Genomic DNA, 26,310 nt, shown 5'->3' on the forward strand with positions numbered 1-26,310 from the left:
AGAGGACGCCGTCCAAACTGGAATCCTAAAACACAAATTTTACTTTTTAGAAGTGCAGCAGAATGAGGATTTTTTATCTTACTGTCTTTAGGACATAAACCGAAGCAGGAAAGGCATCAGAATGCTGCAGCATTACGTCGGACAGGCCTGGTGTTCAGCCTCGTCACGCTGCAGACCACATCGGACTGAAGTTCCCATCACGTCAAGAGAAATGCTGCCGACACACAGAAGAGACGCTGCACTGAGGAAAGTAAACGAGAGAAGATGGAGGAAAACCTCTTACAGCCTCCCTGCTCAAGTTGATCTGTTAAACAGAAAACTCAGTTAAAATAAAAAAAATCCAGAAATCTGCACAGCATGTCTTGTCCAACACAGCCGAGCTCACTGCTTAGCAACCGAAAGAGGTTTGTTAAGAACTGAGAGGAAAGCAGGACAAACACAGTCCAGCACTAAAACGTGTTGTTTTGTACATCTCGTCTCCTCGCCGACGCCTGAATGAGCCTCACAGCTGCTTTGTCACGCCATGTTCCACATGTTCACCACGCTGACGGACAGTGGAACCGTCGACGGCGGGACCAACGGGACCAGGTCTGATCTCAGACCTGGTCCCGTTCACCTGCCACATGTCTGATCTCAGAGCATCCTAAGAGGTGCTCGTCACTCTGCAGACCTACGTGGTCCTGGAAGGCCCAAAGTGCACAAAAAGGCCTGATCTGAGCTTATAAATACTGTGATCAATCCGATTATTGGATGGGATTAACATATCTGATATGACCTGAAACGTCAATGTAGAGTTTATTTATTTAAAAAGAATGTAAAATAATGAAAAGACGTTTTTGACAGCCTTCATCCTGCTGAGCACCTAATGTCTGAAAGCGCCTTCAGAGATTCTGGAGAGCTGTAACACCATCAGGCCACCTCACAGGCTGATTTAGATATTTGAACTAATCAATCAGCTGATCAACGACAACAACTCTTCTCCCCTCTTCTTCATTGTGGAGGATCTGCTGCTTTTCTTTGTCTTTGGGTTTTCATACAAACAGGAAATTGTGTTTAGCATCTTATTTATTGATTGATTCATTAATTTTTACAATTTTCTGACTGTTAATAAATCTGAGCAGTGATTGGTTGATTCATTGCTAATGAAAATAATCAATAATTGCAGCCGTACAATCAACCGATGCTCCTCTGGTGAGGACAGCGAACACACCACCAGCCGAACAAGTGAGGACGGGGTTAATGATGATGTCTGAGTGACGGCTGCAGGGATCGATTATTGATCCGTCATCCATCCATGATTGTCTTATTTTCTCGATTAATTGTTTGTTTCATGAAATGTAAGAAAACAGTGAGGAAGCTGACGTCTTCAGAGATCGAACAGCATCTAAAAAGCAGCACATATTCATGTTGGAGAAGCTGGACGCAGTGAAGTTTTAAGAAACCACGATTAATCGCTTATTAAACCTCTGTCAAAAGACTTATCAATTAATCGACTCATTGTTTCAGCTGCACGCTGTTTGATCCATCCGTCACTGTCAGACCTCAGGACCACAGCCAGGACTGTGGGTGCAGCTCGAGCTCAAACCTGGGTGAAATAAACAACACGTGACCGTGAGCGTCCTCGCCAAGAAAGCGCTCCTCCGTGCGTGCGTGTGTGTGTGTGTGTGTGTGTGTGTGTGTGCGGCAGGAACATGCGGAAGCCCCCGTCTGCTTTGTGTATAATGTGTTCTGCCCTGAGGAGAGCATTCATGATGCTTTGTAATGGTCAGCTCCATCGCCCTCCCTCCCGTCCACTCCACTGTACCCACCAGGCAGAACCACTTAAAAGTCTTTTATGTGGCTTCTTCTTCTTCTTTTCTCCCTCCTCCGCTCTGCCTTTGTTGCAGCATGAATAAGACGCTGAGAGCCGATGGGCTGCTGGCCTTAATGGTCTCTCCCTTTTACCTCCACCTTATGAGCTATTTGAATTTCATGACTGATGTTTTGCCATTGCCTCATCCTGAGAATGAGGGAACGGGGCTCAAACTTCTTGACAAAGTCTCTACATAATTCATCACTCCTGTCGCACACACACACACACACACACACACACACACACACACACACACACACACACACACACACACACACACACAGCCGGTTATGCTGTGGAACAACATAAATAAAGTGCCAGATTTTCATCTCCATTTCTAATGTGATAAACAAAACCGACGCACAGACGAGCAGTTTGGATAGAAGAGCACAAACCAAGAAGCACCTTTTAAAACAAGGAGCTCCTAAAGATTACGCTCCATCATGACGTGAAGATACTTTATTTTTCCCGTTTTACGTGCAATAATTCAGCAAAGAGCTTCCGGCTATGCACAGGCAGCCACCCACAGGCTCTGGAGCTCCGATACAACACGTCCTTGAGAAACAACAGCCGGCCTTCTCCCATTTATCAACACTGATTACATGTATTGATCTGGCAGAACATGGAGGATTCCCAGTTGAAAGGGTTCAGCAGACTGGAAACACACTGGAGGATCCAGACTGAAATAAAGCCAAACCCAGCAGCCATCAGCTGTCAGAGGAGGTCAGCGTTCAACAGCGTCATGACGGATCTTTACTACCTGGTAAATACACAATAATAATTTGGTGTCATGTTACATTTTCCTCATAAGAGGCTTTGCAGGAATAATCCGTTCCTGTTCATCAGATGATAAAATAAAGAAATGTTGTAGTTGTGTGACAGATCCCAGAGACCCCCCCCTCCTCATACTGACCGCTGACATGAAGGCAAAGCTTAGTCTGAGTCTTCATTAAAGACATTTTTATTTTGTCCATTTTTTGTTGCCCGGAACCGTTTTTCGTTTGCAAATATTGTCTGACGTGCTCCGGGCAGCATTTTGTCTCTCCAAATTGAGCATGCATATGAAAAGCGTTGTGGGACGGAGCAGGAATGGAAATGCAAAGTCTGCTTTAATGTGTGGAGACTGACAAACAGAACCTCCAGCCGCCTGCACAAACATCATTGAATCTCAGGGACAAAAACACTTGTGCATGCTTCACAAAAGCCCAGAGGAACATCGCACTGCCCGCCTCAATCTTCCTTCTGTACTCTGCACCAAATCAGGTGTTTAATGGCTCTGAGGCTGCACGGAGCAGCCGACTGTTGGCTTTGTATGCACGGGAGGGCGGCTGGCCTGGAGGAACTGCTTTCTGCTGGCGACACACTTCAATACTCTGCACCCACCCGCCTGTTAGTCTTTAAACAGCGATTGGAATTATGTTTACCATTAAAAGGCTAAATCACACATGCAGGAGGGCAGAGGGAACAATTATTGAGATGTGGCCCACAGAGCAGGCGAAGTGTTTTCATATGGACTTGAGAATAAATTCTGGTTTAATGACTCCTACCAGCGCAGCCACAAATAATTAGCTAGAATACTGAAGGCTCTCTTAACCATAATTAATTCATACTCGATATTTTTCAAAAGAATGGCTGAACATTTGGATTTTCAGTCATTTTCTCCAACAGCCTGCAGGCACATCGTAAGGAAACCACCTCAATTTTACGCTTTTATGGCTCATAAAGAGCTCGGTACAGTGGCACTGACATTAAGTACCTGAAACGCGCATTCAGATCCAAAGTGTGCGTTTAAGTCGCTCAAAACCAGCACGAAATGTATTTAAACGTCTCCCGAATTTACATTTTCACCTTTTGTGCCATAGTTTTATGAGAGCGGTTATTAAAATCATATTTCCAACTAAAACCACATTCACCTGGATGACAGGAGGGAGCATCTCCATATCGCATAGCACTCTTCCTCCAGCCGAGCTCTTCCTCAACCTGCTTCAAACTGGAGCCATGTGCTGCTGAAGCAGGTCTGCAGCCGCCGCCTTCGGCCTCACTCACTGTCTTTTACTCTCTTTTGTTTCGCACTTCCTACAGAAAGCAGACACTCCTGGCATCTTACGGCCCTGGAATGATTCTTCAGCTGAACCGCTGACCCTCCACCACCACAAGCACCACCATGCCAGCCACCCACACAGCAGCATCTTAAAAAGTAAAACACATTTAATTAAGGTAAGAGCCCAGGAGTCGTCAAACGCTGCATTACTATTATTGCGAGGGCACATTTGTGACAAATGTCTCCGTGACACATTGCACAGACTGCAGCAGCGCAGTGAATGGAGCTACTTGAGGAGAGAACACAAAGCAGAAATCCAATAGCTCTTCTCACAAACACTTGCCAGCTCGCTCTCTCACTCTCTCTCTCTCGCTCTCGCTCTCTCTCTAATGGTTTACTTTACTTTCTATGACCTGAGCTTTCCATCCTCAGGTCACCGAACACAAAACAAATGCTCTTCAGATTCAACTTCACTGAACTACTGAATATATGATCTTCAAGGAGACGTGACCTAAAACCTTCCCAGCTGCATGTATGAGGCATCACCAACACAAACCAGCCGTCGGCCTGCACGTGCCTTGCTCAAGATCGCCATCTAGTGCTGGCTTTGCATTAGTCCCTGTGTAAAGTCTGCCGCTGTGACGCCTCAGGGGAATCAATGGAAATACTACAGCAGCCATGATCATCCTGACCCATCTGATTAACATCAAACCCTTTGGATCGCACTGGAGTCCAGGCTGACAGCTCCAGTGTCAGTAAACACCAGCAGTCCTCAGCACCCACAGCGGCTGCAGCTTTAGTTTATTTGGCTTTTTCTGTCCTACCAGCTACTTGGTTGCAGTTAATTGCGTTCACCAAGTGGCCAAGGTCGACTACATCCTGATTGGATGACTGGAATTAAAACTAGCAGCGCTCTGGGACTTGAGGACTGCACAATAAAGTGAGGAGTCAACTTGCAGTAAATAAGGAAAAACCCCAAAGTGAAAAAACAAAAACGAGTCAAACTTTTCCAGGCCAGCCTCATCCTGATGCCTCACATCCAGACAGGGACAATGTGAACACATTGGCAAACAATCTGCCAAATTAAAATGAGGTCATGTAATGATGGAATAAGAAAAAACAACTAACTCACTAGTTTAAATTTTTCCTGTTTTGCTAAATACTGAAGTAATGATGCAGCTGGATTTTCAAGACATGCAGGTTATTTAAGGTAAATCGACCTTTGCAAAGTACTGTAATTACAATCCTACAACCAACTTCAGGAGGACAGTCTACAATGGAGCGAACACCACAGCAATACGTGTTAAGAGGAATACAAGAAGAATATTCCTATTGTAATATAGAGGATTAGAAAATATCCTCCATAAGTGTGATTATATGACAAAGAAAGGACACATTTCCTTTGTATGAGATCATCATATGTCGTTAGAGATGATTCAGGGCTGAATTAAACATCCCTGTGTGTAAAATAAGTAATTCAAAACAAGAAAGGCTCAATGACAATATCTTAACAGCTTACCTGCAGAGCGGACGCGTCCTAAATAAAGTTCATCGTCGTGGGTTATTTGGAAATAAATGTGTTGTTCGAGGAGCGGCCAGAAGAAATTATTCTAAAAAAAAATAAATAAACAAAGGTTGTGAATAATGTCGATGTGGAAACAAAAGAAAGTCCTGAGCATCCGTGTCGGTGTAGTTGCCAACTTGAGCTCAGTCTCTCCTCTCTGCTGGTGCTCTGCTGCAGCGTCTCTCCAGAGCGCAGCCAGAGAGCAGCAGAGGCAGCGAGAGGAATGCCCCACCTCACCGCCTGCTTCGTTTCCGGAGAACACACTGAGGCTGTGCGGTCGTTGATTGAGGTCAAACTATTTGACTTTCACTTAAGTATTGTAGAAATTTTTGTATACAAATATAAATTCCATGCCTGATATTTGAAGATAAAATCTTACCAGTAGGCGGCAGACAAAACAAACAAACAAAAATACACTGAACTTTGCTTATGAACTTGTCATGGCTAGCATGCTAGCAAAAAAGTACTTACACATTCAGCAGAGCAGCGTTCTCCTTTTGTTTTCGACCACTTGTTGAGTTGAAGTCCAACATTCCCGTCTTGCGTGTGCCACCTGCTGAGATAGCAGGCCCCTCTGTCAGTTTGGCTTGCTAGCTAGGTTAAATGTTCACATTAAACTCTTTTTCACCAGTCTATGTCAGCTCTCAGCCATTTTGTCTTCATGAGATAGTATACGGTTAGCTTGTATTAGCTGTTGAGAGTTTTGTTAAGAGCATTGTTTTGGACAGTATAACGGCATTTACAAACTGATGGTGACTGGAAACCATAAATATACAGCTGCTGAGCGGGCCGTCGTTATTCTGTTTGTCAGTACTAATATTACGTCCGGACCACAAGGGGCAGCGCGGAGCACTGCAGTTGGTGAGCGAGCGAATGCGCCATCTTGGGTTTCACATCCTTGCCTCGATTTGAACTGAAATCACGGGTACTACATTGGATGGAGTTGTTTGTTTGTTTGTTTGTTTGTTTGTTTGTTTGTTTGTTTGTTTGTTTGTTTGTTTGTTTGTTTGTTTGTTTTATACTTTACAACAGCTTCAAACCGACCGTTAAAAAGTTCACCTTTCTTTTTCCGTTCGAAATTTCAGCGGGCTTTGGTTAATGAAATTTATACGCATGGATGACCTGACATGTTTGAGTTCCATCAGACAGCGCAGAATTGTGATATTTATGATGGTCCTGTACTGTATGTCTATATGGGCAGCGTAATACTCGGAGACGTGTTTTACGTGAAAGATGAGGTTTTTTTTGTTCTCAGATAAAACATAGCCATACATAAATAATTTCGGGTTCGCTCTTTCCCACTTTGTATTCATGAGAGTTCTTAATTTTTCCAACAGCACATGAACGCAGCAAGAGAAGGACCGGCTTGGGCGTCATGACGTCAGCGAGCTTGCCTCGCGCACTTCCCTGAAGTTCACCGTAAATGTTTACAAGTGTAGCTTCGCGCGTTACAATAACACAGCCGGAGAAGAAGAACAGACGGCTATACATGGCTCTTTCCTGAGTCCCGAGGATGATAAAGACCGAGAAGATTCTGCATTTGAAGAGCTGCCGCGGCCGAAAGGTCCGTGTGGTCCGGGAGCATTATCTGAGAGAGCAGGTTCCCTGCTACAGCGCGCTTTGTCAGGCGGACTGTGCGAACGGTAAAGTCAGCCCAAAACAAAGGCACACAGGCGGACACACGCAAAACAGCCTTTTATCCACAGTTTAAAAGAATTCACGAGCAAATACTGCAATTAATATCACAGCTAAGAGCGTCTATAGAGCAGGTGGTGGCTTTGACGCCGCTGAGCTGAATTAGCTCATTTCAGCCAGTCATTTTGACAGGTTTAATGCTTAATGAAGCTGAATATGCTAAAGCTAGCCAGGCTGTGTTTATCAGCCGTTAAACGGGAAAAATCAGGCTGATTTATCGAAAGCAGAGACGTTTGGTGACTAAAGGAGATGCAGGATATAACCTGCAGCGGAATGAATGTTTGCTGTCATGTCGTGTTCAGGTGGACCAAAACAGTGTGTCATGTGCAAAGTAAAAGCTGTCAGATTAATGCAAACACCAGTTCAAAATGTTGTTTTAGTCGTATAAATGTGATTTTTAAACTGCACTTGATCTTTAGCAACAGGCTGCAATACAGTCGACACAAACATGTCTGCAGCGTGGAGTCAAAGCTGTGGACGTTACTGTGAATTTAGAAATCCTGCCGTGCAAGAAGCTTCTGCAGATCGACCTGCTGCTAAAAAAGAGCCAAAAACAGAAATGTTGGACTGTTTGTGAGAGAAAAAATGGGTTCCTGCAATTAAGCGTTAAGTAATGTGTGCTAAACTCTTTTGATAAATGCTGACACATGAGAAAACAGTAATAAAGAGTCATCCAGAATGACAAAACTGACATTTCCACGTCTCCCTGCTCATGTCCCAAACAGATGGCAAGGCGCTGCCGGCCGACCTGACCCACTACGTGGTGCCTGATGTGGGAGTGGTGGTCGACTATCTGGAGATCTTGGAATTCAGAGAGCTGCAGGGAATCGTCTTCACGCAGACCGCCTGCCAGGCCGTGCAGCACAGCAAAGGGCGCAGGTACGCTCGCACCTGCAAACAGGTGCACAGTGCACCGTTTAATGGGGGTTTGCTCATGTACGGGAGCCGTCGTGAGACTTTTTAGCCTTGCACTTAGTTGTGTTTTATCATATATGAAAACAAGCGTCCTGGTGGTCGGTATCCTCCAGGAAATTGAAAAACTTCAGCTTCAGGCATCCTGAAGGCAACAAGACGAGTCAAGACCTTTAATTCCTTAAGCTGCTTTTGAACGAAGCCTCTAATGACGGCGTACCTGCAGCGAGTCGGCAGGGGTCGACCTCATTACACCAAAACTCTGCTGACGAAGCTGGAAGAGGTCCAGCCTGTGACTTGAAATATCTCTCCCGCACAAACAGGCCGGAGTGCTTTTGACAAACTTGATGAACACTGTAAATAAGGAGTCCCTCCTGACCTCTGCTGTTGATTTCTGCTTACGCTGCCGTTTTAAAATGTTGCATCATTAATGTGATGAAGCTTCACTTTTCATAACGTTAGGTAGACACCGCTGCTCGAGCACGCTGATGCCATACTGTGTCAGTAATTGCAGTTTTCCATTCACACACAGCGGGAAGCCCAAAGGAACGAGCTCTCCGACTGTGTGTGTGTGTTGCTTTTTTATCAATCCAGAATTTTTTAGTCGTCTTATTCTTATCTTGTGCATTGAAAGAAAATATCCAGCCTCCTCCAGTGAAACTAATTATTATTGTTTTCAATGATTTTCTGGTTTTCTCTGTTACGGGATCACAGACATTTTATGTCAAAGGACCAGTTCAGATAAAACTTTATTGATCCCACGCCGGGGAAATTAAGTCGTTACACCCAGCTTAGTATTAAAAAGCAAAAACAGTGGCAGAGGGGTCAAGATAAGGAGGCTAAAAGAATAGAAAATCAACTATGAATGTGAACATTATGTACACATTATAAAAATACTAATTGCATTCGACGTACTTTTCTCAAATACTCTCATTCACTTCCAGAGACTGAGAAATGATATGAAGCTTCAGCCACCAGCCGGGTACCTTAGCTTAGCACAAAGGCTGGAAACAGCTAACAGCTAGCCGAGCTCCATCCAAAGATAACACGATCCAGCCATCAGCAGGCAGACTCAGCAGCGAACACGTTGTATTTAATCAATCCACACGCCGTTTGGTTATCTCTGGACGGTGCAGGCTAACGCTTTCCCTCCGTTTCCTGTCTTTGTGCTAAGCTAAGCTACCTGGCTGACAGTCAGAGAGTTTCCCCAAAGCATTTCAAGCCTTCCTTCAATCTGCTCTCTTTACTGCTGTGGACATCTCGAGTGTTTCCTCTGTGTCCGTGCAGGCAGTACAACCGTCTGCGAAACCTGCTCAAAGACCCTCGACATGACTGCGTGCTGTTTGCCAACGAATTTCAAGAGTACTCCTACTGTCCGCGAGAGAAGGGGGAGAGCCAGGAGAAGTGGCAGACCAGGTCAGTGCTCACTATCGTCCCACTCAGACCAGTTCACCAGGCTGCCATCAGGACCAGCAGCTCTGGTTCACAGCTGGGATCAGTTAGTCACAGGGAGACTACAGGTGTGCAGCGGGGGTGTCCTTACTGTACTGAAGTGTTCCTTAAATCTTCTTTAGCACATCTGAAGCAGATACTGAAGGTCCAGGATGTGTAATTCAGAAATCTGTTAGTGAGTCAGAACCTAAGTCCTTCCGCTCGTTTCAAATGAGTGATTTAATGAACCGTCCTGCAGCTGTCAAGCTTCAGAGATGTTCATAGCTGTGTGCAGGAGGAAACATCTGAAGCAGTCAGCGATGGAAACCTACAAAAATGAGTTCAGTGTAGAAATTACTCTGTTTTATTCATGTGTGCATACATGCAGAAATGTGTGTGTCTGATGGGAATATTACAGAAGTTTCTAATGAGGGGGAAATGTCTGATTAAACTAAGCTAATGGTGTTATTTACACATTGAGTCAAACGTTACGGGCGTAATGTTTCATCATTTGAGGTGTGAGTTGTTTTTGTGAAGTGTGAGATTCACATCGTTATTAAATAGCGTTAAGTTTCAGCTCAGACACGTCGATGTGCTTCACTTCTCTTCTCTCTAGACGTTAGAATTAGCTCGCTTTAGCTTCTGCAGTCTGTCTGCCGAGCCTCGCTGGAGACTCTCTGCTCACGCACAACGAGAGAACGGGTCGATAGGCAGGTACGCAGGTAGACTGGCAGGCAGGTGGACTCGTCATCTCAGTGAAATGATTGGACTGGCTGACTGCAGGCCTGCAACACAGCAGAAACTCCAAGAAAAAAAGCAATAAAACAGCGGAAAATAAGATAATTAAGGACAAAAAGGACTGAAATGGGTGGAACGCTCTGATGTAAAAAGATGAGAGGATTTATCTTCTTTAAGCTGTTTCATCTCAGGTTTCACCTTTTTGCCGTGCAGCCACAGATGTCAGACTTTTACATTTCATTTACTGATTTGCTGTTTGGACGTAAAGAGAATTTCAACAAATGTGACAGAAATGCTTCTCAAGCAAACAACCTGCTCCAGATTTAACACACTGCGTCTCATCTTATACATACAACAAATGAACAAAAGTATTTAAAAAAAGAAAAAGTCGTTATTTTTACCTGGGGTCGTGTGTTGGACCGAGGAGGTCAGAGGTCGCCGGTCTTGCCTGCTCGCTCCTGGAAAGGCAGCGTTTCTTAACTTTGAGCAGTTTGTTGTGCTTCATCTGCTCCTCTGAGTCCTTCAGCAGATTTGAGATGAAAGTTTAAAAATGCAGTTTAGTCACGCATAAAGCCTGAATTATTTAAAGCTGCTGGTGCAGAACCATAAGGCCACTTAACGTCCTCCACTGACCGAGGTGTCAGTCAGACGCCTTGCGGGCGACTGAAGGGGCAAATCGAGTCTTTCCAAAGATGTTTTTCCTCCTCGTCACGTAGAAAACAAGTAACAAAAAGGCAGGAAAGACAGACATACAGAGAAATCAGAGCAGGAGCCACAAATCCAAGAATCCACGGATGAAAAGTTCAAATTAAGATACAAAACAGAGAAATCCAAAGAAACTCAGTGTTTGTGAAGGTATTATGAGAAAGTCTGGTAATTTCACCCCATTGTCTAAATTATTATTCATGTATTTTAGATGAAATAGTGAAGGTGCCTCAAAGATTAAACTCTCAGCGAGGAAGATGATGAGTCACCAGCTGCTTCCTGTTTGAGCAGACCTTCACCTGCACTACAGAGGATTATTAGGCGCAGTAAAAGTACTGCTTAGCGCCATGATTCTTGTCACAGTAAAGATTTAGTCATAATGGTGTGCCTCGTGATGATGGCTCCACCGCTGGCCTGCGTTATGTCGTTTAGTTTTAAAGGCTGGAGGTGCAGTCTGCTGTCAACAAACAAGTTTACGGCGTAAACAAGGCCGTAAACAGAGCAGCAAACGAAGCTCTTTATCACGTTCAGCCGCCGTCGTCACTTACAGGTAGTTTTCATTTATACGCCGGAGACAAAACATCAGAGTTTAGGGCTTTAACAAGCAAGCTGTCTGTGTGTGTGTGTGTGTGCGTGTGCGTGTGTGCGTGTGCGTGCAGGTGTGTGTACTCTGCAGCAGTATGGTACCATAACCACCTGGCAGGTATGATGGATGTGGTGATGATCACGGAGGACCAGGACGCCGTCGCTCAGTACAGCAGCCTCAACTCTGGAGTGTATGTCATCTCCGTCCAGGTACGTTCACACCTGAGCATTAGCGCCCACGCCAGGTCAGGCTAACGTCCCTGAATGTGCTCCAGGTTCTGCAGCTTTCGTCACATCAAATGATGTTCCTCAGCTGATGGAGCCAGCTGTCTTAGAGTTGAGCACTTTTAAGATAAGATAAGAGGTTTTCTGCCTCTCGTCCATGTTGGCTGGACGCTTTAGAAGCTGTACTGATGGACATTTGAACATCTGCATCTCCATGAACTGGACAAACTCAATCAGCTGATGAAGATGATGTGACGTGAGTGAAGCCCCAGAACAGGAGCTCAATGGTTCTTGTGGTGAGATCGTTTCTCACCTGATGTTTCCAGACTCAGCGAATGAACTTTGAGCCTCATATCAAACCAAAACCTCATTTTGTTCCCTTTTAAATTCTAATTTACCACAACTTTCACATATTTGGCCGTTTGGTGGCTCCAAAGTGATGCTGTGTGGAAACGCAGCAGCAGAACTAAAACACGTCCGACGGGTCGAGAAACAGAATTCTGTTTTGTTTTGTTTGGAGATGAAACCTGGAGACGCTGCGAATAATCCTGAATGATAATTACGTGCACACAGAAGTTGCATGGAGGATGACGTAAATGAGCGTTCACCTCTCACATCCTGAGTCGTATAAAAGCAGCAGCACATGGCGTTGACTGAACGCTGAAGCGACGGAGTTCTGCCTCATCGTCTTGCGCCGCCGTGCCCCCTGTGCGCTCCACTGAGCCGCTTGACAACTAATATGCTTTTAGAGAAGTGGAGTAGCTGGTTTGAAGTTTGGATGAAGCGGCTGCACTGTGATTCACACATGGATAACAGGTAGCCTCACAGAAACAGCTCATGAGAAAAGGAGCAGCGATTCATCGGTTTTCATGTTAACAGCTGCCAAGACTTTATTCACGTTAGTGTGTGATACAGTCACATACGCTGATGGGCTCATGAGATCTCAGCAGTGGAGCAAAAACAGCATGAGGAGTTTTCATTAAAGTGGATTCATAGTGCAGCACACAGCTCCTTTTCTATGTGTCACCTTTCCTGTTTTAGCTGAGAGCAAGAATCTGCCTCAAGTGTTTCATGGCGACGTTAATAAAGCCGACGGCGCTTCACAACACGCATCCAGTGTGGATGCTGAGGTGTCGATGCAGGAGAGGCGAGTGATGAGAACGGACCTGCTGCCGCAGCAGAGGACGCCAGAGCAAACAGGAAGCGCGTGATGACGGTGCTTCAGCCGTGTTCGGACATGAAGCTCTCCGTTTTTACAAAAGATGAACAGCTGCATCATAAAATATCTGCCGTTTTTTGTAAATAATAAATACAGCCCGCGTGCAGAGAAGCGTGCTGTCCGCGACTCCCAGGGTGCATTTCTGCAAGACGAGCTGAAGCTGAAGATTAGACGTTGTAGAAACCTGATAAACTGTTCAGATTCTGAGTCAGTTCAGGATGAATTTGGTCACTGTGGACTGATTCGTTATGTACGACCTGAATCAACTGCAGCTCCAACTCCAACTCTCTAAATCTCCATAGCAACGGCAGCTGAGGCTGATGGGTAATGTAGTATTTAGAGGTATTTATAATTTAACATAGTGGCCATAACGTGAACCTGTTCTATCACTGAACCATGCAGGAGACTCCTGTGGGTCTGTGTTATGCATGTCACCGAGGCCAAACAGTCATGTCCTTAAATTTCCACCCTGTGCATGAAAAAGCATCGACAGTGAGTGTGCATCTTTCCCATAATGCCACTTATTGCTTACCCGCGTCTTTACTTTGCAGGACTTTTTGCAGAACTTCTGGCCGGAGCTGCAGGCAGCTCACGATCTGTACAGCTCCATCTCTCAGGCGCTGCAGGAGAAGGAGGGCGAGGGCTCGCAGAGGGAGTTCGCTGAACATCTGCCGGCTGAAGTCCTGGAGGCTGGAATCAAGTCCGGACGTTACGTCAAGGTTCGGTCCAAGTCCGCCCGCCCGCCTGGGTTATGTCTAAAAGAGCTCAAGTTCCTCAAACTAAAACAAAGCTTGTTTCTTTCTATCAGGGCACTCTGAATATCAACAAGCACCACAGTGAAGCCTTCATCCTGACGGAGGGTTTGTCCAACAAGAACACAGGTGAGCACGGACACATCCGGCTGTCAGTCAGCATGAAGCAGCACGCCTCTCCTGACCGCTCGCTCTCTCCGTCCCCGTCCATCATCAGACCTGAGCTGCGGTGTGTTGGTGTGCGGGAATAAGAACCGTAACAGGGCCGTTCACGGCGACGTGGTCGTGGTGGAGCTGCTGCCGAAGAGCGAGTGGAGAGGGAAGGTCACCGCTCTGGTCGAAGGCCAGGGGGAGGAGAAGGGCGGAGAGGAAAACCAGAGCACACCTATGCCGACAGGTGGGACGCAGCTCCTGTTTGTCTGTATACAAACTCAGATTTTATTTTCAGTTACCTGAAGAAGCTCGTGTATGTGATCCATTTTTCACCTGCTCTGACACAAAAATACAGCCCTGATTCCAGGAATGCTGTGAAAACACAAGTAAAACAGAATTTGGCCTTTTTTTTGACATAAAACAGCACAGAGACACTATATTTAATGTCTGACCTCACGGTTGGGACAGCAGGGACAGACGTCGCGTTGACAGGAAGATGCTTTTCATCACTCGTGCGTGTTTTTGTGCTCACGCAGGGAACGACTCACCGAAGCTGCCTTCACACTGCCGTCACTGTCAGACACTCCGCGTCACTTCAAATGCATGTTTTCATACTTTGAGCTTTTGCTAGAGTGTGTGTCACAAAGGACTTGAGCTCTGAGACTGGCTGAATGCTTTGAATGGGTCTAAATACTATGAAACGTTAGTACTTTAAATGCCTGTATTAACTGGTTGCACCTGACGGCTGTGTTGAAGTATAATTGTACACATACAACATTAAAAGTCTGAAGTCTATCTACTGAGGTCTGATCTTTAAATCCACAGGCCGTGTTGTGGGGATCCTGCAGAGGAATTGGAGGGACTATGTGGTAACTTTCCCCCCCAGGGATGGGACTCAGTCCCAGAGCAGGAACCCCCAGCGCATCCTGGCTGTGCCGTGGGACCGTCGCATCCCCAAGATCCGCATCAGCACTCAGCAGGCCGACGCTCTGCAGGTCTGCTTTGGCTTCACGTGCTGCTGATCGATGTAGTCAGTCAGAAAGTCGTGATTCAGAACTAATAACATGATCAACTCTATTATTTCAGTTCATATGTGAACTGTCTGGAGCGAGAAGGGCCACTTTGGCTTCTCACTGCACACTTAGATCTGCCTGAAAACTTAAATAATGACTGAACTTCAAGTAAATCCTCAATCATCGTGCTTTGAAGGGAAAACTGGGTTCATCTGTGTGTTTTCAAGTCTCTGGAGAGCCGAGGCTGAAGGACGGGTTTGAGATCAGCTCAGCGGAAATGAGGGAACGTGGTCGGGGTTGACGTGTCTTCTTCTTCTCGTCTTCCTCACTCAGGACCACAGAGTGGTGGTGCGCATTGACTCATGGGAAAGCACGTCGCTCTATCCCAACGGCCACAGCGTGCGGGTGCTGGGCCGGGCCGGAGAGCTGGAGACGGAGGTCCAGACCATCCTCATCGAGAACTGCATCCACGTGCCCCCCTTCTCAGACGCACAGGTCAGGACGGAGACGGTCTCTGAGGCTGACGCGCTCTGAGACTTTAAAGCTGACAGAGGACAGTCGTCGCAGTGAGGAGACACAGCGTTGCGTTTTCAGGCGCTGGATGAGTTCGGCATCTCCTCACTTTAGCCTTTAATTAGCTCCTGATGCAGGAAGTTTTACGACTGTTTAGCAGGTTTAATTTGGATCTTATGTTGTTCATGGTGTGTTTTTTTTAACCTCCACAGGGCCGTAACACAGATAATACTCAGAGTGAGGTCAAACCTTAGCTTGATAACCATTCAGTGGGTTTTATTCTCCGTCTGATTTGACATTAGTTCTGTCTTTTTAAGTGAAGCACTTCAGTTTCAGATACATTTCCTGTATGAAAGCTGCTGCACAGATCAAATGTAGTATTCGTATTTTAATATTTGTAGTTTCCACCAGCTTCTTGGAAAAGCTGTATCTGCTGCGTGGTCCACTCTCTTCTCCGGCTCGTCGTGAAGCTGTTCAGTTAATGCAAAGATTCGATTGCATGTTTGATGTTTTGCTGGGAAACATTCGTCGTAAACGTGATTTTCTGCTCACTGGAAAACTGGAACCTGCTGTAAAACACAAACTCCTTTTAAGCAGAAGGACTATGCGGCGCTAACGTGCGGTGACCGCAGCCTTCAACCGTCTCCTCCAGCGCTGAAGTGTTTTTCTCAAACTGCAGAGTTCATGAGAGTTTAGAAGTCCCTCTCAGTCTTTGAAAAGGATATGTACCCGATAAGGACAGTGATGAATAGCGCGTCGTACTCAGAGGAATGGAGTAGGCTCGTTGAAGCCATGTGCTTACCGGTCCTTCTTTCACAGAAGCGTCCAAGGACCGTTTCTTTCTGCTCAGACTCACGCTGCTCATTTTCTTTTGGAAAGAAAAGCCTGTGGTGAAAGAAGAGGCTCAGCACAGCACACAATGTCTGATGGTCTCTTCTCAGCCCAAAGCGCACACAAACTAAATTATTCATTCAAGCCCCATCACTCGCTCTGGTGCTGCACAGCTGCCTTTGTGACAGTTTCAGGACCTTATGTAACCTTGTTTTCTGTCTGTGTCCACGCTCGTCTGTCCTCAGCTGAGAGAGATGCCGGGAAACTCCCCCGAGAAGCCTTGGAGGGTGGACCCTGTCCAGGCGGCAGAGCGGCGGGACCTCAGGGAGACTCACCTGGTGTTCAGCATCGACCCGCGGGGCTGCGAGGACGTGGACGACACGCTGTCGGTGCGCAGCCTCGCCGGCGGGACGCTGCTGGAGCTGGGCGTCCACATCGCAGACGTCACCCACTTTGTGGCAGAGGGTTCGCTCACCGACTTGGAGGCACGTTCAAGGTTAGAACCTGCAGGAAGCAGCTTCCAGAAGGAGCCCAGAAAGCTGCAGAGAGCTGCACACTCTTTGAATTCCTGTGTCACAGTCAGAGCACACACACTCAGAAAAGCAGCGACAGTAATGACAAACAGCGCAGAGCGAGAGGCACAGCAGTGTCTTCAGAGGGGACAGACCACAGCCTGGACGCTCTGACAGACACTGCTGAAGTCTCTTATTTAGTCCAGGCCTTGAATGTACAGCACATACATGTCCTCGCACAGGCCAGGACAATAAGACACGAGGCAGAAGTTGTCCCTCCGTGAATGCAGAATCAGCAGAAAAGCCGCTGACAGACACACAGAAGATGTTTTCAGTCTTGGAATTCAGCTCAGCTCTCTTTTCACGACGTTTAAAGCGCCGTGGTTTTCTCAGCTGTGCACTTCTTTCATCGTCTTTGAGCTTCTTGTGCTGCACCAAGGCCGCCGCGAACCAGCTCGAGACAAAGACCACCAAGCTTTTGCTGTTTTAGCTCCGACGCTGTGGAACAAACTCGTCCGCTGAGTGTGAGGCCACGTTTCAGAAAGAGCTCTGAAATCCACTCGTTTTCTGACCTCCTTCTTCAGCTCTTTGTATTTTGTTTTATTTCTCTGTGTTTGGCCTTCCCTGAAATTGTCTGGTATTCCACATCATCGTGTTTTACCCTCAGCCTTGAAGCATCGTCTGCTTGCTGCTTTACTTTAAGTTTTTAGATGTTCAGGTCTGGTTTTAAACTTCTGGCGAGGGTTAGAATAAGGTGAAGAACATTTATTTCTGCATTATTTCACATCAGTGTTTGCTGACGTGTTCATGAAAGCCGCACAGAGAAGGCTGGAAACCAGAAATCCGTTCAGATGTCACTGCTTTGTGGTTTTCCTCCACTGTCGTCTTCTTCTGTCTCTTTAGGGCGACGACCTACTACCTGGCAGACCGCAGGTACGACATGCTGCCTGCTGTTCTCAGCGCAGACCTGTGCTCCCTGCTGGGAGGAGTCGACAGGTCAGTAACGCCACGTTTTCTGGTTTTGGAGGGCGTGCAGGTCGTTAGCTTGCTGATCTGTAAACGTGAATGTGCTCGCTCTCATATCCAGGTATGCGATGAGCGTGCTGTGGGAGCTCGATGCGCACTCCCTCGCCATCAACAAGGTGTGGTACGGCCGCACGCTCATCCGCTCCTCCTACCAGCTCCACTACGAGCTGGCCCAGGCGCTCCTCAACGGCGAGCCGGCCGAGGTGGCTGAGCTGGCCGGGCTCGGGTCCGAGGAGAGGGATGCTAAGCTAGCTCAGCTCACACAGGCTCTGGAAATGCTAACACATGTGGCCCGACACCTCCGGGCGCAGAGGGACAGAGGAGGAGCGCTGGAGCTGGAAGGGGTGGAGGTACGACTGGTTTCTCTTTTACTAAACAAACGTCCTGGATGTCGATCATCGGTGAGATGTTTTCTGACAAACTGACTTATTGACGTGTGTGATGGAGCCGCGCTGCAGTGGATCATCATGGAGCTACAGGCTGCACAAGATTAGCATCATTTATTCAACCTGCTGCAATCACAGCTGCTCTCTGACCTTCCTAAGTAGATTTCATCATGAAATTATGTCACTGAGAACGTTGGTTCAAAGCTAAATGTGACCTGATAATGACTTAAAGTCCGACCCGTCGCCTTGACAGGCCCACTGGCTCCTACTTAACACGTAAATCTCCTCAAACTGGCCACAAATAAAGGTTTTTTAATTTCTAAAAAAAGCTGCTCGCTGTCATTTTTATCAAACAAACAAAAGGAAACTGCGTTTGATTGGGACTATTTTAATCCACATTGCATTTCATCACCAACAGATCTTAACTGATTGACATAAAAGTCTCAGAGGACATGAGTTCTGTTCTTTCACCGAGCCGTCTCACCGTCCCCCCTCAGGTTCGAGCCCAGCTGGACGAGGAGAGGAACATCACGGCTCTGGTCCCCCGGCAGCCTCTGGAGGTCCACGAGACGGTGGCCGAGTGCATGATTTACGCCAACCACTGGGTGGCGTGCAAGATCCAGGAGACCTTCCCTCATCAGGCCCTGCTGAGGCGTCACCCCCCCCCACGGCAGGAGTTCTTCAGCCAGCTGGTGGATATTGCCGCGGCGAAGGGATTCGCCATCGATACCAGGTGAGTACAGAAGCTGAGGAGGTCCACGTCGCGTGCCTTCACTCGTGCACACTGCTTTGGACTCACGAGCAAACGTCTGGAGGGAGAGCTCGTCGATGTGTGACAGCTGTGTTGCACTCAGTTGCTCAGCAGTTACACCAACAACGTGATTGTTGCACTTAAATGAAAATCAGTCGTTTCCCTTTTCGGCTGATCGACTGTCGCCGTCAGCACAAAGAGTGTCTGAACAGCTGATTCTGATTCTGCAGGACCAACAAGGCCTTAGCCGAGTCTCTGGATCAGGCCGTGGACCCTCAGGACCCGCTGGTGAACAGGCTGCTGAGAATGATGGCCACCGCCGCCATGTCACAGGCGCTCTACTTCTCCACTGGTCTGGAGTCCCAGGACCAGTACTACCATTACGGTACGCCACACAAAACCATCATCATGCCTGTTTGGTTTGATCCAGATGTTCATCGTGACGCAGAAACGTATGACTCTTTCCGTTCCTTAGGTCTGGCTCTGGACCGTTACACGCACTTCACCTCGCCCATCCGCCGCTACGCCGACATGGTGGTCCACCGGCTTCTCACCGCAGCCATCGCCGTGGAGCGGGGGGCGGGCCCGGGCAGAGCGCTAGCCAGTAACAAAGAGCTGGAGGAAACGGCTCAGCACATCAACAACAGGAACAGGGTGGGTGCAGCTTGTGGGGTTTGAGGTCTGTGACTGTGGCCTGAGCGTGTCGAGTAAACTGAGCTCTGTGTGACGTCCAGGCAGCCCAGCAGGCCCAGAAGATGTCCACACTCCTGTTCCAGTGTCTCTACTTCAAAGAGCGAGACCCGCAGACAGACCAGCGCTGCGTGGCGGACGCCGTCATCTACTCCATCCGGAACAACGGCGTGTTGGTGTTCGTCCCAGAGTAAGAGACTCACTGAGCGTCTTTGATCTCTCACGTCTCACGCTCAAACAGGATTGGCCTAGTCGCTAACAGCTGACCACACCTGTGCTGTCTGCAGGTACGGCGTGAAGGGGCCGGTGTACCTGAGGAATCGGGAGGGCCAGGTGGTGTCTGCAGGCCGGGACGGCAGCTGTGAGTGGCAGAGCGGCTCCATACGACAGCACTCAGACCACATCACCACCACCTCCAGCGGCGGCTCCTCCACCTTCACACTGTTCAGCCACATCACTGTGAGTGCACTCAGCTCATTGGTCGACAGTCTGCACACGCATGAGGTCTGACGAACACATCAGATCCTCAGAGGACCTCTGGGTTTACTCGCTAGTCAGCTTCTTCACTACCAAGTCCTGAATATTCTTTATATTATGATGAATATTCTTTATATATGGTGAAAGTTCTTTATATGTGATGAATATTCTTTACATTATGATAATTATTCTTACCAGCTTTGGGGTTTTCTATCAGCCTTCACAGATGTCGATATGTTGATGTTTGTGGTTGAACTATGATCGTCTGCTCTGCTCAGGTGCGTATCTCCGTCCGCTCCACATCTTGCCACGCAGACAGTCTAAACCTGGAGGTCATCAGCAACAAGCCCCACCGCGGCGCAGAGCCCCAGCAGGCCCAGGCCCAGGCCCAGTCCCGCAGCCAGCTGGTGCAGGAGGTGGTGCGCCTGGCCGAGGAGGCGTACCAGCAGGCGCAGGAGAAGGCAGCCCGTCGGCCCAAACTCTCCAAGGAGGAGAAAGAGTTCAGCCAGAGTAAAACTCCCAATCTGTACTCCCTCCTGGAGGAGGTCAGGGAGCTGGCTCTGATGGACCTGGAGGGGGCGCCACGGGTCTGCGCGACAACAGCGTAGAGCAGCCGAAGCGACGAGTCTGACGAGCTTCAATCATCGACGAGTGCAGCGAACATCTGGGAGGAAACGAGCCGAATCTGCATCAGAGCAGCGACGAGGACGTGTTTGTTCACGCTTTCAATCATGACGTTCATCCTTATTCACCGTCCGCCCCACCTGAAGGATGAAGGCTGAGGATGAAGAGCGCGAACGAGAAACGCTTTCCTCCGAGGGTGAAACTGATTATTGATAATTGGTCCTGACTGATCGACTCCTCACTGATGAGACGGTTTGGTGAAAATAAGTTTACACTCTTTAATGAGAAACTTTAATAAGAAACAATAAACTCATGTTAAACATCAGAGACTGAAGCGGCACAGATCTCAGATGTCTGATCAGCATGAAGACTCAGACGATCCAACAATGACAAACATATCAAACATGGTCTCAGCTCTGCACTAACACTTCAAAGCATACAGCATTAACATGGGAATATAAAGGAAAGACACTTCAAACATATTTCAGTTAATTAAGAAACAGGAAGCAGGACATGTTATTCTTCATTCTTTACGATGTTCCGGCAGCTGTTTCCTCACTCCAACACTTAACGTTAGTATGTACTGATCTGACAGACCGGTGTCCTCCCACACGCTCAGAAACCCTTTTTTAATAAAGCCGCCGGTCATTTTCTGCCTCTGACACGGATTTAAACCAACAGTCTGACGCACTGAGAGTCGGAGCTTCGTTAGTGCTGAAGTGCTTTTTGTATGAAGTGTTATCAGAGTCTTTTTCTAACGTGCTGATTGTTTGACTTTGTGGTTTGAGATTAAAGTTTTTGGATGAGTTAACGTCAGCTGGAGTAAAATTGTTGTTGTTGCATAAACCTGCCTAAATGAAACTCAATGAAACTCTTCGGCCGACGTTCTGAAACAAAAATCTGTTCTGACTTCAGACGTTTTATCAGTCAGAAAGAGGAATTACGACAAAATGAGTGAACGTGTCAGCGTCAGAGCTGAACGCTTTCACAGACTCAAACCGACGATCTGATCTGAATTCACAGTGAAACGTTTATTATTGTTGGCTTTTTAAAAACTTCCTGGTTCATCATGAAGAACTCGGCAGGCCACAGTTTCCAGACGCTCGCTCAGAAATGGCTGCGATCTCAGTGTGTGTGCTGCACCTGAGCGTTAATCTCCGTCCTCGCTGCTGCTGGGCTGACGGAGCTGACGGAGGCCGCTTTCGTCCTCTGTCTCCCTCTGAGGCGACGCAGCAGGAGGCTCAGAGTCTGTGTGTGGACGCTGGCTGGGCTGCTGTGTGCTGCTGCAGGCCGGCTCCAGGTCTGACTCCTTCACCTCCTCCACCACCTCCTCCACCACCTCCACCACCTGATCTTCAGAGCGGTCGAGGGCTTTTGCAGAGGAGGCAGACGTGGGTTCGTCAGCTGGTGTGGACGAGTCGACGGTCTGGGAGTGTGAAGGATCTGCGGGGCGCAGTAAAAGTACTTCAAACATCAGTGAAAGGACAGAATGTACTACAGCGCATCAGCTGGAAGCTACAACACTGGCTGACTGCTTTATCTTGATGCATCTTGTCAGTGATTGGCTGATTTATGTAGATGATGATGAATCCTCTCACCTGTTGGCTGCTGCTGCCGGGCGAGCTTCCTCTCCAGGGCTCGCCGTCGGTTCAGCTCCATGCGCTGACGCTGCTCCTCGGTCAGGGAGGGAGCGGGCGGAGAGGGGGCAGGTGGAGCGGGTGGAGCCGGGGTAGAGTGGATTGGCTCCTGCAGGTCATCAGAGAAACTCGCTCTATTGAACAGATCTGCATCCCCGAAGACGTCCAATTCAGGAGCTGCCTGCTCTTCACCTGGACGGAGACACGGCGATTGACAGTTATTGTTTCATGTGTGGCCTCGTTCTCACATCATGAAGCAAAACACTCTCCAGCTTCTTCACCCTCAGATGTTTCTGGTATGAGGTCACGGTCCAGCAAACCGAGCGAACGGGACGGTGTCCCAGCACGAGGTTTGCACTGGACTCTCTGAGCTTCACTGCCGTGTTTTCATCTCTTACCGTCTTTACCCACGTAGTCCTCGTGCGTCAGAGGCATGTCCAGTCGTATCCGTTTGAGGCAGGTCTGCGGCAGGAAACAAGAATTAGAAACGCTGCACTGCAGAAGAAGAAAGGCGGCTCTCTGACCTCCTCAGCGTCTCTTCCCACCTGCACCTCCTTCTTTTTTCCCAGCTTCTCCACCCTGTCGATGAAGTCTTCAAACTGCAGTTTGGGAAACAACCTGTGGGCCCAGTTCTCCATCTTCTGCATCAGCAGCTGCAGGTCCTCCGCCTGGCCGGACGACACACACGCACACACACACTCTGAAACATGAGCTAAATGCATACGAGGCGATGAAGAGGAGTGTAAATTGTGTTTGATGAAGACGCATCGATTCTTTGGACGACGATCAGTTCACCTCAGGGGCTGAGTAAGAGCGGTTTGACTGACAGGTTTGAATAGTGATAGTGAGGAAGAGGTGACGTTACGAGCTGAAGGAAATAACCATGAAACAGACGCGGTGACAGATAACGGATGTTAGCGTGCTGAGCGCTGTCAGGCAGAAACACTGAACGGATCGACTGACGGATGGTCTCGCCTGCTCGTCTGCTGCGTTTGTTTGATGGCGTGTCAGCTGTCGGCGCTCACCTCATGTCCTTTGCCTTTGAAACGGACGTTATCGAACAGCGTTCGCAGGGCGGGAAGTCCTCGTTCTGAGATCAGCCTGGAGGGAAAAGTTGGACCTCGATCAGCGAAAGATTAAAGCAGCATTCATTCATATTTTTAGAGGCAGTGAAACGTGAACGTCAGACGTCTTATCAGCTGCTAAAACAGTGAGAGACGTCTCTGTAGACCCGATCAGCCTACGTCCAACCTTAGCTCTCTTCTTGCTCTGTTTTTGGTCTCCACCACTTTATCTGCTAAGCCGTCCGCTGTGTCTGTCTCCCGCTGTGTCCTGAGGACGTGGACAGTCCAGCTGGTCTTCAGGGTTTAATGCACAAAGCTGCTGAGCGCCGCAATGGCGAGCCAGAACAGTAAAGACTGAGCTGAAAGAGGCTAAAAACAGCCGGCTGGACTGCAGTGAGGTGAGACGTCCTCGTCCTCATTACTCTCAGTCCCTTGGTCCATTGTTTGTAGACACGTACTGATTAGAGCTGCTTTAGTTTAGATATTATGGAAGGTAATAAAACTCCAGCAGGATCTTCATTTTTGTAATGAATGAATGAATTGAATCTGTAGCCGTGTTTTCAAACTCATTTGCAGCCTCGTGTTTCTTTGCAATAAATTGGGATAATTTTTAAAACTTGCAAGTCAGCAGAAAAGTGTGCTGCAGTTAAATAATTCACTGATTCTCACAATGTGTAAGCAGCTGCTGTCCTGACCTTTCCTGCATGCTTTCATTAGTTTGTGGCTGTTTTATTCTGCAAACTGAAATCCTCCGATACATGAAGGCTGACGGCTGAGGCACCTGTTAGAGTCCAGCTTGGGTTGTGGCCTCTTCACGCCTTTCCTTTTAGCCACGGGGACCTCAGCCAGCTTGGACACGTCGCCGTCTTCCTCCCCTGCATTAACCAGAGGACAGACAGCAGGACAGATGGTCAACGTCAGCGTGTTAACAGAAACCTTCAGTGGGACAGGTTAGACGTGCTCTGTCAGTCGTCGCTCCCTTCCAAACTTTCTGGGCATAAATTGGATTAAAATGCTGAATATTCTCTTTCTGTTAAAGCTTCTTACCATTTTCAAAAGGGTCTCCGTCGTCTGGTCCTCCCTGGCCCGGGGAGTGAGGCGGCGGGAGGGGAGGGAAAGCTTCATCCTCCATGCTGTTGAAGTCAGGAAAGTTACGCAGCCGATTTTCCATCGCATCAAGCGAGGTGTGTAACTCCTGGAGGAAAGGGAAAACCCTGTCAGCCAGCATCAGCTTTAAAAGCACTGAGCTCATGTCATGTTAATTTGGCAGATTATGAAGCTAGAAGTTTAGTTTCCCAACATTTACTACAGCACAGCTCTGAAAAAGGATTTACTTTGGTTTAAAAATCAGTGTCAGTGTGTGTCTGATGTGCTCAACCATTTACACTAAACTCAAAATTCAAGTCATATTTCACATAAAATACAAATTTTATGATGCATCTTTATGTATTTTAACTTATAAACTTAAAAGTATGTTGAGTTAGAACAATGAAAACTCTCCTTATATAATAATTGTGTTGCCAATTTTAATAGTATTTATCTCATCTGCAACTCAATACATCGACAGTATTCTTACAGTCATGTAAAGAATATATATATATATATATAAAATTGACTTTTATTTTTTATTCTGTATTCTTTTTATTGTCTTTTTGGTTTCTCTTATTTTATTTAAGTATCTGAACACTATTTCCACCATTAGTCATATCATACATATGTAGCAGCTTTTCCATATTTCAGTAGCTTAGTGTTAAAGGCAGTGTTTTTATGAGTTTTGTCTCCCAGTTCTCAATATCGAGTGAAAACATCGGCCCCCGTAGCATTTATCGGTCTTATCAATTATCTGTTCCTGGTCAGAATCGGCCATGAATGTACAGATATCGGGCGAGTGATGCGTCTGCGTTGGCGGTAAACTCAAGCCGGTACCGCCTCCGCGGCAGAATGGCGGTAAACTCAAGCCTGGTATTCTGCCGCATACACACTGAAAAGCCCGACGGTCCTCTGTGTTCCGCCGTCAGACAGGCCGGGATACACGGACAGGCTGCCCGAACAGGACAGTCACGTCTTTGTCTCAATGTTGGCTGAATTTCACTTTATGTCTGAGAAACGTTTGCAGTTGCAGAAAAGCGTAAACATGGCGACTCAAAGCCAACTACCAGCAGTTAACTTAGCTAACGTGTAGGTTAAGCTAGCTGCTGTCAGCGAAACGGTATAACACAACGAGACACCTTAACGTCACACCACAAGTCACCGACAGACATCAACTTATAAAGAACAACTCTAGTTCAAATGAAATGTCAGTGAACTGTCATGACGTACCTGTTACGAGCTGTCCGGCGGCGATGCAACAAGCAGAGTAACGCTAGCGGGATTAACGTCCGGTATGAAGCTGTGTTTTTCAAAATAAAGTCCAACAAATTTAACCTAACGTTTAATTGATGACTGGAAGTATAGAGACATACAAATAAAACATATACAAATCCCAGTTTTATACTTCAACAGAAAAACATATGAATTGTAAACGAAACTCGTTATAAATATATAATCAATGCTGGCATTAATATGAAAGAGATAGTAAAAAAAAAAATTGTGTTTATTGACGTGGCTGCAGGTAAAACTGTTCTAAATGACCCTCATTGTCTTTAAAGATTATCTATAGATTCAGAAATATTGAATATTTGTCGTGGTAGTTTGTTCACCAAACATTTTGTTAAAATTATGAGATTTAATCCTTTCAAACAGGCATTGTGGAGAGATGGATTTGACAGAAAATGTAATTTAACATTTCAATTCATATATATATAGAATGTGAGGGATTTCTTAGGTGGTGTGTGTGTGTGGGGGGGGGGGGTTGGGGTTGAATTTGATGTTTTGGACTCAGGACCTCAGTATTTCTAAGTCCTCGCCTGCATAA

The 26,310-nt window shown here is 47.2% G+C and overlaps 2 protein-coding genes across 2 annotated transcripts; one reads left to right on the forward strand and one right to left on the reverse strand.

Moving 5' to 3' along the window:
• Positions 1-6,829: 6,829 nt before the first annotated feature.
• dis3l (DIS3 like exosome 3'-5' exoribonuclease) lies at positions 6,830-21,538 on the forward strand. Its single transcript, XM_070969003.1, has 18 exons — positions 6,830-7,100; positions 7,878-8,031; positions 9,352-9,480; positions 11,598-11,733; positions 13,519-13,686; positions 13,776-13,848; positions 13,937-14,116; positions 14,698-14,867; positions 15,219-15,380; positions 16,475-16,725; positions 17,645-17,737; positions 17,829-18,117; positions 18,651-18,886; positions 19,135-19,289; positions 19,380-19,558; positions 19,639-19,784; positions 19,882-20,053; positions 20,350-21,538. The coding sequence occupies exons 1-18, from the start codon at positions 6,971-6,973 to the stop codon at positions 20,677-20,679; spliced, it is 3,153 nt and encodes a 1,050-aa protein (XP_070825104.1). The 5' UTR covers positions 6,830-6,970; the 3' UTR covers positions 20,680-21,538.
• tipin (timeless interacting protein) lies at positions 20,952-25,769 on the reverse strand. The gene is made up of 8 exons (XM_070969012.1): positions 25,716-25,769; positions 24,444-24,591; positions 24,178-24,271; positions 23,358-23,433; positions 22,878-23,000; positions 22,731-22,794; positions 22,294-22,524; positions 20,952-22,138 (listed from the first exon to the last, which is right to left on the reverse strand). The coding sequence occupies exons 2-8, from the start codon at positions 24,565-24,567 to the stop codon at positions 21,846-21,848; spliced, it is 1,005 nt and encodes a 334-aa protein (XP_070825113.1). The 5' UTR covers positions 24,568-24,591; positions 25,716-25,769; the 3' UTR covers positions 20,952-21,845.
• Positions 25,770-26,310: the final 541 nt, after the last annotated feature.

This window comes from Chaetodon trifascialis, chromosome 1, assembly GCF_039877785.1.
Source record: "Chaetodon trifascialis isolate fChaTrf1 chromosome 1, fChaTrf1.hap1, whole genome shotgun sequence".
NCBI lineage: Eukaryota > Metazoa > Chordata > Actinopteri > Chaetodontiformes > Chaetodontidae > Chaetodon > Chaetodon trifascialis.

Bases quoted from the DNA above. Each gene is read 5' to 3' on its own strand.
- dis3l (XM_070969003.1), top strand. From the start codon at position 6,971: ATGATAAAGACCGAGAAGATTCTGCATTTGAAGAGCTGCCGCGGCCGA. The intron at 7,101-7,877 runs GTAAAGTCAGCC...TGTCCCAAACAG, and splicing joins TCAGGCGGACTGTGCGAACG to ATGGCAAGGCGCTGCCGGCC. The intron at 20,054-20,349 runs GTGAGTGCACTC...TGCTCTGCTCAG, and splicing joins CACTGTTCAGCCACATCACT to GTGCGTATCTCCGTCCGCTC.
- tipin (XM_070969012.1), bottom strand. From the start codon at position 24,567: ATGGAAAATCGGCTGCGTAACTTTCCTGACTTCAACAGCATGGAGGAT. The intron at 23,434-24,177 runs GTGCCTCAGCCG...TTTTCCCTCCAG, and splicing joins CCCAAGCTGGACTCTAACAG to GCTGATCTCAGAACGAGGAC. The intron at 22,525-22,730 runs GTAAGAGATGAA...GTCTCCGTCCAG, and splicing joins GGACTACGTGGGTAAAGACG to GTGAAGAGCAGGCAGCTCCT.